Here is a 13241-nt window from a genome sequence, read left to right as displayed (position 1 = left end):
GTACAATTACAAGCCACCACAAAAATGACTTTACAAAATCGATTAGCCTTAGATTTGTTACTCCTGAAAGAGCATGGAGTAGGTGGATTTTTAAAGGGACGGGTTGGTCATTGCTGCGTTCACATCCCAAATGTAACTGCAGATGTAGAATATGACATCAATCAGTTGAAACAAATAGAGCACGAAGCACAAGAAGAGCAAAAGGATTTGACTACGACCTGGCTAGGCAAAATCTTTAAAGGGTTAGGGTGGAATGTGAGTTCATGGATTAAATCTGTCATTGAGAGTGTGATAATCTTACTAATAGTATTCTTAGCAATTTGGTTAGTTCACAGCATCTTAAAAGGAGAGATACAGAAGAAAACATCCTGGAACCAGAAGATAATAAAGGCTCTGACACGAGATCCACGCCCACCATCTTCTGGTTCTCCAGTTCGTGACAGCATCCACGACAACGTTTACATCAACCATGGACTTGAAGAACGTCAAGAATAAATTGAGAAATAAAGGACTGTATCAAGTGAAAACATTTACACCTATAGTGAAGTGAAAATGCTTTCAAAGGGGGGAGAATGATAGTGGGGCCCTGGAAAAATGTCAAAAATAGACTGAAAATGTTAGGCTTTGTGCTTGCCAGATCATGTGAAATTGCACCTGTGTAAGCAGAACATGATAAATGATATAATTGTTAGATGTGATGATTGTTTAGTAATTAAATATAATTATTGTTTAATCATAAGAAGAATCATGAGAAACTATGTTAGAAGTTTGAGGGGGGCCACGAGGAGCCCATGCTTGGCTGAAATCTATGTATACAATAGAACAATATAAGTTTAATCATTAACATGAAAGTTATATAAGGATAGAATATAAAAACATGTTCATCCTGAACCCATGTCGGAGTCAGATTTGGGTTGGTACCCCTGACACCCAGAGCTCTTCAATAAAAGCACCTGCATATAATCATTCTGGTGATTATGTGTTTCTGAACGCTAATATACCCAGTAAAGTGTTAAACCCGTCCCAGTTGCTGTGCATGAGGCTCTATGAATATGCACCAGGCTGATGTAAGGGGAAAGGTATTTCAGGGGATCCCTGAAGGTAACAGGGTGCTCCTGGCTGAGTGCCAAGATGCACCCGGCCGTAATAACCTTTGCTCCATGGTCCTGGTTTCACATTGTTCTTTATAAAACTTTTTAGATTTTCACAGGAGAGTAAACGCATTTTTCACATTTTTGAATGGTTGAATTTTTTTTATTTTTCAGGGAAGGGAGTTTTGAAGAGCTGCAAGTGGCCAATCTGCCTGCAACAAGCACCATTCCACGGGCTCTTGTCACCTTTCCCGACACGGCTGCTGCAGCTCATGGAGGGTAAAGCCCTGGAGGCTCCTTATGGGCGGTTATGGACGATTGCAGGCAGCGCCTCCATGCCCTGGATCAGCGGTGCCCACTCCTGGGAACCCCCACGTGTTCCAGTTTCTGTGAAGCTGCCTGTGAAAAACACATTCACTCTCCTGTGAAAATGTAAACAGTTTAATAAAGGACATTTATTAAAGTTTAATGGGAGACCAAGACCATGGAGCAAAGGTTATTACAGCCGGGTGCATCTTGGCGCTCAGCCAGGAGCACCCTGTTACCTTCGGGGATCCCCTGAAATACCTTTCCCCTTACATCAGCCTGGTGCATATTCATAGACCCTCATGCACAGCAAACTTTCCCTCAAACTAGTTTTCGTTCCAAGAACTCGATGACTAATGTACTTCAGATTAAAAATATCTAAAGAAACTAACATGCAATCTTACACATCTTAGTTAAACAATTCATATTACAAATACACTAAACACAAAACCAAACACCACTATAATTTCTCAGACATTTTAACCAAACAATTAAACTTTAATAACATCCTTAAGTACTCTTGAAAAATTAAAATTATTTTCAAAAGATTAATTGTGTGTGGGTGGTTTTATTTCAATATTGGTTTTTGGACTGTTTGGGTTAGATGATTTAAAAAATGGGATTTTTATAGGAATTGAATCAGCTGAGAAGGTGGCACTCTGCAAACAGAATTGACTGAAAATAAATGGGACAGAAATCAGTAACTCTGAAAGTTTTATTTGCTATCAAATACATCCCACACACCCAGCCCCACACAATCCCCATCCCATTGCTCCAAATTGAGATCCCACTTCTCCCAATCCCCTTCTAACCCCATCTCACCCTGGTGGCTGTGGAATGGAGAGTTTGGCATGGGATTGAGTTTTTTTTGAAGAGGGAACAAGGAATTTGAGGTAGGATTGAGCCTTTTAGGGTTAAAATTCAGTTATTTTCAGTGGAATTCGAGTGGTTTTGAGGTGACAGATCCATCCCTCTTGGCTTTTGGAGTAGAGAGAGATGGAGAAGAGAAAAAAATTCAGGCCAAACCAAAGGAGAAGCAGCCAGGAGTGTTCCCAACATGGATCACAGGGAATGTGAGTGACCAGGGCTGTGCCCAAAGTGCCTCCTCCAGTGGGGGATGGAGCTGCAGCAGCGCACGAAGCTCTTCCTGCACTCGGGGCACTCGCAGGGCTTCCCTTACCGGTGCCTCCGTTGGTGTTGGGTCAAGGTAGAGCTCTGTGAGAAGCTCTTCCCACACTGGGGACACTCGTAGGGCCTCTCCCCAGTGTGGATGCGCCGGTGCCTGACGAGGGTGGAGTTCTGCCTGAATCCCTTCCCACACTCGGGGCATTGGAAGGGCCTCTCATCTGTGTGAATCCGATAGTGCCGGAGGAGATGGGAGCTGGTCTGAAACCTCTTCCTGCATTTATCACACTCGTAGGGCCTCTCCCCAGTGTGGATGCGCCGGTGGGTGACGAGGTCAGAGTTGTACTTGAATCCCTTCCCACAGTCGGGGCATTGGAAGGGCCTCTCCTCTGTGTGACTCTGATAGTGCCGGAAGAGACTGGAGCTGGTCTGAAAGCTCTTCGCACACTCAGAACACTCGTAAGGCCTCTCCCCAGTGTGGATCCTCTGGTGGCTGATCAGGCTGGAGCTGCAGCTGAAGCTCTTCCCACACTGCCCACACTCGTAGGGCCGTTCCCCAGTGTGGATCCTCTGGTGCCTGATCAGGTTGGAGTTCCACCTGAAGCTCTTCCCACACTCCACGCATGTGTGGGGCTTCTCCCCATCATGGAGCTGCTCATGGAGCACCAGCTCCGAGCTCTGGCTCCATCTCTGGCCGCCTTCCCGGTCCAGGCTGGCTCTTTCCCCCTCACATCCCCGCCATCTGCGTTTGCAGCCCCTCCTCGTGCGGCATCTCTGGGGCTTTTCCTCCCCGTTGGCTTCCTGCGCCGTGGAGCCGCTCAAAACGGCCTCTGCCACCAGGTTCTGCCGCGGGCATTTGTCCTCCCTGCTCTCCATGCTCAGCTCCTGCTCTGGGCGAGGAAGGACAAGGACAGCATGGGATTTGCCTCCGTGCCACAGGCAAGGGCAACGAGATCCCCCCAGGGCTGTGCTGCAGCCGGGGGCCGTGCTGGGCTGGGAGATGGAGCAGCACAGAGGGGAAAGGGGCACTGACTTCCTCCTTACCTGCCTCAGTGTCCCGAGGCATCTTCCTCTTCCTCGCAGCCTCTCAGGGTTGGCAATGGGCAATCCTGGTTTGGGGAAAACAAGGGATGAGCGCGTTTGTAGGAGCGTCGGGTGTAGCACGGTCAGGATGGACGGAGACGAGAGATCTCTGCAGCCAGGTCGTGGAACTTGTGGTTTATTGCAAAGGGCCTGGGTGCAGGGCCCTGCTTGGAGCTGCCAGCCACAGCTTGGAGCAGGCCTGAGAGAAGAGAGGAGCAGAGAGGATGAGAGGGAGAGAGAGTAAGAGGGGAAGAGTGTAAGAGTGTAAGGTTCCCGTTACAATACAATAAATCTTCTTCTGTGTTGAATATTCTATTTGTCACTAACCAGTCCAGTACAAGATACAAATCCTTTAGCATTTACATACAGCCTGTAAGAATCATTACATCACCATACTGTGTTACATTTTAAACCCTAAAAACTCCTCTTTGGACCCCTTCAGCTGAGCTAGTAGGGTCTGCTCTGACCCTTGGACCTGTCAGCAAGCAGAGGGAATTGTTTCATCAGAAGAGGATTACCTTCAGTCGGGCCACACCATTGTTTTCCTTTTGTTCAGTAACTAAGGTATCTAAAAGCTTGCTTTCATTCCAATCTTGCTTATAGTTTCTATATTCTCAAAAGCTTTTGAGAATATAGTAACTATAAGCAAGATTGGAATGAAAAGCCAGACAATAATATTTATAAGGCTTTCCTGTTCCATCTATGCCAACACACGTTGAGTTTGAAGGTCTCTCTGCCCAGGTACATCTCTAGTCCGGCCATGTGGGCTCCAGAAAAACCTCCCAAACACCAAGATTCAGCCCTGGAGAAGCCTCCCAGGGGGTCCCCGTCCCTGGTCCCTCCCCTCTGGTGTTCAGGGGTTCCCCCCTGTCCCAGCTGCTGGGGTCACGCTTGGATTGGGGTTCCCCCTTCTCCTGGGTGCCCCCCCTGCCCAGGCTGCTGGCAGTGCCAGCAATGCCAAAAGCTCCCCTCTCTTGGCTCTCCCCATTTCGGGATGCCGGGGCTGTTTGGGCTCCCAGGCTCCCTTCGCCCCTCATTCTCTGCTCTGGGCTGGAGCAGCTCCAAGGAGTCCCCCCTGCCCCTCTCCAGGCTCTTGAGGCTCCCGCCAATGGCGGCGCTCCCCCCTCTCTGGGCTCCCCACTTTGGCCTCCTGGGGGACACAGGGCTCTGCTCCTCCAGGCTGCCTCTGCCGGCAGCCGCCACCGCCACCCCCCGATGTCCCCCCGAGGGGCCTTTTCCGCTCAGCCTTGGACTTCTTCATTCTCCAAACATCCCCCCAAAAACCCAACCCAGGGACCCCCCGGGATATCCGGGCCGGGCTCCCCCTCCCCGCTCACCTGCGCCATGGGGGGGGGCGATGATGCCACAGGTGGGGGCTGCGAATTCAGGCAGGGCTCGAGACCGCGTGGCTCCCTCAGCTCAGCCTTGATCCGCCTTTGTCCCTCCTCTTCCTCCCGCTCCTCCTCTGTCCTATCTCCACCTCCCTCTCCTCCTCCCCCCTAACCCCGCCTCCTTCCCTGCTCTTTCTCCTCCCGCTCCTCCTCTTCCATCCCCCCTCCTCCTCTGTCTTATCCCCACCTCCTGCTCCTCTTCCATCCCGCCCCTTCCATTCCTTCTCCTCCTCCTCCCCCCTTACCCCGCCTCCTCCTCCCCCTCCATCCCTGCCCTTCCCTCCCTCCTCCTCCTCCCCCAGCAGCAGCCACACCCTCGGTGCCCGTTCCCGCAGCCCTCGCAGCCCGCGGCAGCAGCGGCGATGGAGCCGGGACAGGTCGGCATGGGCAGCGCGGGGCTCTCGGCTGCTCCCAGCCGCTGCGGGCGGGGGAACCCGGCCCGGGCCAAAGGAGAGGCAAACTGGGCAAACTGGGGGCTGCACATCCAAACTGGGCCTTGCTGGGGACCCTGCCTGGCCACTGCCAGCCCTTGGGGCTCCTCTCGGCACATCCGCCAGGGGGGAACGCACACAGGCCTGGGGGATCCCAGCAGTGGCAGCACTGCCAGGGACTGGGCTGCACTGGGATCGTACTGGGAGCGACTGGGGCTGTACTGGCTTTGTACTGACATCATACTAAGATTATACTGGGATCATACTGGGAGTGACTGGGACTGTACTGGGTTTGTACTGATATCATACTGGGATTATACTGCCATACCGGGGCAGACTGTGATTGCACTGATGGATACTGGGATCATGCTGGGATCATACTGAGATCATACTGGGAGCGAGTAGGAGCCTGCGGGGGGCAGTTAACACCATGTTATGGGCAAATGGGATATACTCGGAGTGACTGGGATTATGCTGAGGGTGACTGGGAACAGCTGTGAACAACTGGGATCATGCCAGGAGCAACTGGGAGTGACTGGCTGCACGTTGGGGGTGATTGGAAACTGCTGGGCTTATACTGGGATGAACTGGGATCATGCTGGAGCTGACTGGGATCATTCTGGCAGTGAGTGCCACTACACTGAGGCTGACTGGGAGTGCTTGGGAGCAAATGGGATCATACTGGAAGGAACTGGAAAGATGCTGGAGGGAACTGGGCTACACTGGGACATACTGGGAGTGACTGGAACAAAAGTGAGGATGAAAGAGAGCAACTGGAACCATGTGGAGCACAACTGGTTCATACTGGTAGGGACTGGGAGCACACTGGGCTCCTATTTGGATCATACTGGGAGGGACTGGACTAATACTGGGAGGATCTGAGAGGGACTGGGAGCACACCCCGCACATCATCCCCCATACTGGGCCTGACTGGGAGCAACTGGGAGCACGCTGGCAGCAAATGGCATCATACTGGGACTGACTGGGCTGATCTAGGGAGCAACTGGAACCACGCTGGAGGCAGCTGGGACCATACTGGGAGAGTTTGGAAGCAACTGGGATTATACTGGGACCACACTGGGAGGGCTGGCATGTGACTGGGATCAAACTGGAGCTTACTGGGATCATATTGGGGTTGAAAGGGAGCGACTGGGATCACACTTTGGGCTACTGGGAGCAACTGAGGGAAACTGGGATGATGCTGCAAGCAAACTGGAGGAACTGGGAAAGACTGGATGCATGCTGGGGGCAACTGGGGTCTACTGGGCATGACTGGGGGATCATACTGGGAGAACTGACACCTTACTGGGGCCACTGGCAGTGCCTGGAAATGACTGCAGACATGCTGGGGGCAACTGGGATATACTGGGAGTGTCTGGAACCATACTGGGGGGACTGGAACCACACTGGGAACAACTGGGACCATGCTGGGGAGAACTGGGACCACACTGGGGGAAACTGGGAGCGAGTGGGACCATGCTGGGAGGGACTGGGATCATCTGGGGAGGGACTGGGACTAGAGCAGGGGCAACTGGGTTCAACTGGGACCATCCTGGGAGTGTCTGTAACCATTGGGGAGTGATGGAAGCACACTGGGAACAGCTGGGCCCATGCTGGGAGCAACTGGGATCACACTGGGGGCACTGGCATCAGACTGGGAGTGACTGGGAGCAACTGGGATTAGACTGCAAGGGACTGGGATCATACTGGGAGTGGCTACACTCATACTGGGATTATACTGGGCGTGAATGGAACCCGACTGGGGCTTACTGGGAGCTACTGGGCCCATGTTGGGAGGAAAATGTGACACTCTGGGAGCAACTGGGATCAGCTGGAAGGTTCTGGAACCATGCTGAGAGGACTGAGACTACAACTGGGGCAACTGGGATCATACTGGGAGCAACTGGGGCCACCCTTTGAGCAACAGATGGAAACTGGGATGATGCTAGAGGAAACTGGGAGGAACTGGGAAAGACTGGGATCATTCTGAGGTAACTGAAACATACTGGGAGTGTCTGTAACCATCCTGGGGGCACTGGAACCACACTGGGAACAGCTGGGATCATGCTGGGAGCAACTGGGACGATGCTGGGGGAAACTGAATCTACCCTGGAGGCAACTGGGCACGACTGGGACCCTGCTGGGAGGGACTGGGACTATTCTTGGGACTACTGGGATCATCATGGGAGGAACTGGGAACATCTGGAATTATGCTGGGAGCAACTGGGATCACACTGGGATCCCAGTGAGAGCAGCTGAGTCCATGCTGGGTTACACTGGGATCTCATTGAGAGCAACTGGAATCACACTGGGATTGACTGGGAGTGGCTGGTTTTGTGGATTTTGGGGGTTTGGATTTTGGGGGATTTTCTTGGCATTTTGAGGGGGAGTTTCTCTGGGGGTGGTTGGGGGTTTATTGCAATTTCTTGTGGCTCTTTTTGAATTTTGGGGGTTTCACTGGGATTTTGTTGGGATTTTTTGGGATTCTCAGAAATTCCTGGGGTTTTATTGGGATTTTTAGGAGATTTTGGGGCATTTTATTGGAATTGTGGTGGTATTCAGAGGGATTAATTGGGGATTTGGGGTTTTTGGGATTTTTGGTGGGATTTGGGGGGGTTTGGGTGTTGCCAGGATTTCTTTGGATCTTGGGGGAGATTTTGTGGGACTTTTTCTGGTTTTGGGGACATCTTTGGGGGATTGGTGGAGTTTAATCGGGATTTTTGGGGTTATTGGGATTCCAAAGGATTTTGTGGGCTTTTATTGGGATTCTAGAGTGTTTTAATGGGATTTTGAGAGATTTCAAAGGATTTTGTGGGTTTTATTGGGACTTTTGTGGCTTTTAAGGAGATTTTGGTGCCTCTCAGCCCTTCCCCACACCCAGGGAATGCCCCAAAGCCCCCTAAAATTCCACTAAAACCGCACAAATCCCCAAAAATTACAAGAAAACCCTCAAAAACCCTAGGGAATCTCCAAACATCCCTGTGGAACTCACCAAAATTTTAAAAACCTCACTAAATTTTCAATAAATCTCCCCCCAAAAGCCCCAACAACCCCAACAAAACACCAAAAATCCAAAATCCCCCAAATCAACAAAACCCCCCAAAATCACATAACCATCACAAAACCCAATAATTCTTCCCAAAAACCCCAATACTTCCCCCCAAACTCCAAACAAAATCCCCCAAAGCCCAAAAAAGCCACCCCGAAATCCACAAAAACCCTCTCAAAACCCCAAAATCCCCACAAACCCCCCCAGACTCAGTGGGGCCGTCCTGGATCAGGGGGCACCGGCCGGTGGAACAGGAGCCACTTCAGGGGGCCCTGGGAGCTTTTTGGGGAGGGGGCACCATGGGAGACCCCCCAAAAACCGGGGGGGGGGGGGAACACCTGCAGTGCCCCCTCCCCCCGAAACCCCCAGAGCCCGGTTCAGGGTGGGCCTGGGACCCCCCGGGACCCCCAAATCTCCCCCAGGACCCCTCCAGGAACCCCAAACCCCGCAGAGCTCCCCCAGTGTTGGCCCAGAACCTCTCTGGACCCCCAAACACTCCCCAGGACCCCAAAACCTCCCCAGGACCCTCAAACCCCCCCAGTTCTCCCCAAAATTCACCCCAGACCCACCTGAGACGCCCCCAAATCCATCAAACTGCCCCAAATCCCCCTCAGACGCCTCAATCCCCCCAAACCTCATGAAATCGCCTCAGACTCCTCGAAATTCCCCAGACCCACCTCAGAACGGCCCAGATCCTCTCGCAATCCCCCAAAATCCCCTCAGACTCTCCCAATTCCTCTCAGTTCCCCCTAAACCCACCTGAGAACGCTCCAGACGCTCTCCAGCTCCCCCCAAAGCTCCCTAAAGCCCCCTCAGACCCACCAAAGCCCCCTCAGACCCCCTCATTCCCCCCAAAGCCACCGCACACCCTCGTGTTTCCCGTCGATGCCCCCAGAAATCCCCAATTTCCCCTCAGACCCGCCCCAAACCCCCCCAGTTTGCCCCCGGCCCCACCTCAGGTCCGCTCTCTCTCAGAATCTCGCGCCTCCACCGCGTGTGCGGGCTCCCAGCAATAGCTGCGCGCCCCGCCCCGAACCAACCAATCAGCGCGCTGCACGTCCCTGAACTAACCAATCACGGCGCGGATCCCCTCAGCAAGGCCCGCCTCCCGCACGCCGTCCCAGCCAATCAGAGGCGAGCCGGAAGCGGCGCCCCCTTCCCCGCCGCCACCGGGACCCCCCGGGCTCGGGACAGGAGCGGGAGGGGCCTGAGAGGGGATCGGGGGGGGGGCGGGGGAGGGTCCGGGTGGGTCTGGGGGGGCTTTGGGGAGGGGTCCGGGGGTTTGGGGGGTCTGGGGAGGGGTCCTGGGGCACTCTGGGGGGACCTGGGGGGTGCGGATGGGTCCTAAGAGGGGTCTCGGGAGGGGTCGCGAGACATGAGACACTCATGCCACAGCGTAAGCTGTAAGCGAAAGGAATTTTAAGAGCTGTTTTGGTTATTTCAGAGAAAGTTTAAAAGGGAGAAGCTGCTGTGTGATGTTATGATCGATTTTTGGTGCCAGAGTCCAAGGAGTTTAGGGCTGGAAATCCCAGCCCCACTGGATCCAAATGAGGAAATCACCTGGCCCTGTCCAACCAAGGTGTCACGTTGGTGAAATTAAAAGGCAAAACACGGTCCATAAGATAGAAAGGAAAGTGGTACTGTCTCAAGAAAACCTCTCAAGCAAGCCTGGCTGCACTTTTTATTCAAGAGAAAAGCAAAGTTCAGGAGAAAATGAAAAGTGTTTTGCATGGCTGATCAAAGACATCTGGAAGATTTAGAAGAAAACCCAGCAAGCTGCTGCAATTGATAAAAAAAGATTAGTGCAGAGCAATTTTCTTGGAGATTGCCAGGAAAGAGCAGAATACCAGAGAGCAGAGAAAGGGATCCACCCTGAGGTGTCTTGTCCATATCCATGACTGACTCCAACAAATCCAAGAATATCCTGAGCTGGAAGGGACTCACAGGGATCATGAGTCTGACTCATGGCCCTGCGCAGGACATCCCACCACAGGTCTGAGAGCCTTGTCCAAACATTCCTTGAATTCACAGGGGCTGTGACCATTCCCTGGAGAGTCTGTTCCAGTGTCCAGCACCCTCTGGCCCAAATCTGATGAAAACTGCACCAGGACAGAGTCCAAACCCAAAGACTAAGGAAAGTCAGGAGACCCCTTAGTCTGAATGCACTGAATGTCCCAGCACCAGACCCATGATTCAGAATGGGCAGTCATCAATGCAAGATTAACTAATTGTGGGAGTCAGAAATAAGTTGAAGTGATATAAATTGAGGTTTTTGGCCTTGCTGAAAGGTGCAATGGCCACAAGCTTTCAACGGAGGACTCACAGGAAGAAATGTTAGATTTCCTAAAAGGCCAGTTGAGGTTTTGGAGGATGGAGCCCACCAAGACCTCCAGAAGTAGGAGAGGGGCTGAAAGGATGAAGTCAGCAGGGACAGAAATGGGAGAAAAGCCACACTTGCCAAGGAAATCCCAGAAGCAGTGATGGCAACAGCAGCACTGGCTCCAGCTTCCTCAGCTTCTTCTTTAAGGTGGGAAAGGAGGAAAAGGGGGGGAAGATGTTCTTAGAAGGGAAGGCTTGGCACTGATGGGGCTGTGGACTCCTCACCTGAAACTCCCTGAAACTGTGACACTGGCTCAAACCACTGCATTTTTTAAAAGCTAATTTTCTTGAGAGCAAAAGTTTGAGTCTTGAAAGTGATCTCAGGCTTCACACCTTATCTGAGAAAAGTTCTTAAGCAAACACTGAAATTCTCAGTGACATGACTCCAAGAACAGAGATACAAGGGTAGGCATTGAGAACTCCTTGATTCCCCTGGATCATAATGCAGTTTAGGATCAGATTAACAAAGGAGGAATGGATTTAGGTGCTGGCTCAAGTCCAGCATTCATTAATATTTGTGGGTGTGGATGTTGTGGCTGCCCCATCCCTGGAAATGTTCCATGCCAGGCTGGATGGGCTTGGAGCAATCTGGGATGCTGGAAGGTGTCCTGTGGCAGGGGGTGGGACTGGATGAGCTTTAAGATCCTTTCCAATCTGAACCATTTGGGGATTCTGTGATTCCATGAACACGTCCACACCCAGCCTCACTCCAAACGTGTCAAGCAGGGACGGGGGGTTGGCAGTCCCCAGACAACAGTGGGCAGGAGGAGAAGAAGCTGGCACGGATTAACTGAGCTGCTCTCCACAGAAAGAGCAGCAAGGGGGATTCTCAGCCAGGACCAGCCGCAGAGGGAGCCGGGCTCCTCCCTGGATGTGAGGGGGAATGCAAACAAGAGGCGTCACACATTCCTCTGTGCATCCCTCACCTGCAGCTGGCCTGAGGAGGTGGCCAGCTCATGGCCAAAGGGAAGGGTGTGTTTGTGCAGCATCCCGGCTTCCATGTGGGCCAAAGCAGAGGCAAACTCCCGTTTGATTAATGAGCCCTTCGATCCAGCTCCCTGCCTCCCTCCGCGTGCAAGGAGCACGATCCCAGCAGCACGCACTGCTGGCCTTCAAGGGCTGGCTGAGGCAGCTCCTGATAGCGCTGTTTATTCAGCTTCCCCAAGGAAACAGTGTGGATTTTATTAAATGATCCCATCAGTGTTTCTCCATGCTGTCATTGCAGACTCCAAAGGATGATTCCTGTTGGCTCGTAGGTCTTTGTCCGCGCACCGAGAGCGGCAGCCAAGGACAAAGCGTTCCGGGACGGGGCGGTGGGAGCCCTGCTGCTGCGGCTGCGCGGCCCTGCCGGGCTCTGAGCCCCCCGTGCCACATGCCAGGCCACAAAGGGGACAGCTGGCCCGCCAAGGACAGTGACACGAGGCACAGGGACACCTGGGACTGCCCTTGGTGCTGTCACACTCCCACATGGATGGCTTCAAGGGAGAGAGGCACAGCCCATGGAGACCCAGCCACAGGCAAGTTTTTTATGCTATTTGAAGTGGCACGGATCCTTTTATCCCAGAAAAGCTGCACCTGTTTGTCACCTGCTGCTTCTTAGCCCTAAGAATTACATTGATACTGCCAGGCCAGTTTTCTGCCTATTTTTGCCATTTTTCCACCCCATCATTCCCTGATTTTATTCCCCAAACCAATTTTGCCTGTTTTCTATGCACGCTGGTTTTCACCTCAGGAGTGAAGCAAATAATCCGCTCAGTGAAGAAAACACAGCTCTGAAGTGGAGGACTGTCCCCTTTGGGACACAAAAGCCACAGCCACCCACACTTGGACAAAGCAAGCTGTGGCAATGCCAGGAGTGACTGTGCAGTCAGTATGGATGGAGCCAGGAGTACATTCCCCAGGGAATCCTTCACATGGGCTTGGAGAGGTGTCCAAAATGCAAAGCCCATTCTTTTCAGAGTACTCCCCTGTGTTGCTCTGAGTTTGTGCTGAGGTTGTGGGAATGAGCCAATCCTGAGATGTATCTTCCCATACTGAAAAAAATCCAAGGTTTTTGCTGGCAGGCACCACCTTTGTGTGTGTGTGTGTGTCCAAGGGCTTTGCTCTCAAAGCTCACCCTGAAGATCCACCAGATGCCTTGGTCACTTGCTCTCTCTGCCAAATGAGCAGAGGGCTCATGCTCTGGGTGAGGGGGGTCACAAAAACACATCCAGCAACTCCATGGCCCTGTGAGCTGCTGAAAAATCAGACCAGAAGCTCTGGAGCTGCTTTTCATGCACAGGGGATGGCTGAGTGAGCCTGCTCCTCACCCTCCTGTTTAAACACAACCTCTGCCCTCAGCTGCAGTGAGAGTGTTTCACCCTGTGTGAGGCTCCCAGGGAAGATC

General features: G+C 52.6%; 1 protein-coding gene and 1 pseudogene across 1 annotated transcript in view; one reads left to right on the top strand and one right to left on the bottom strand.

Moving 5' to 3' along the window:
* Positions 1–13241, top strand: part of LOC136570728 (uncharacterized) — a 2607743-nt pseudogene that overhangs the window by 619303 nt on the left and 1975199 nt on the right.
* Positions 1–13241, bottom strand: part of LOC136570729 (uncharacterized) — a 2347277-nt gene that overhangs the window by 471082 nt on the left and 1862954 nt on the right. The window contains 1 exon segment of the mRNA XM_066571173.1: positions 2533–3212. Within this exon segment, the coding sequence (XP_066427270.1) occupies positions 2533–3212 (680 nt within the window).

This window comes from Molothrus aeneus, unplaced genomic scaffold, assembly GCF_037042795.1.
Source record: "Molothrus aeneus isolate 106 unplaced genomic scaffold, BPBGC_Maene_1.0 scaffold_36, whole genome shotgun sequence".
In the NCBI taxonomy this organism is placed as follows: Eukaryota; Metazoa; Chordata; class Aves; order Passeriformes; family Icteridae; genus Molothrus; species Molothrus aeneus.
This window is presented reverse-complemented; position numbering and strand designations above follow the sequence as displayed.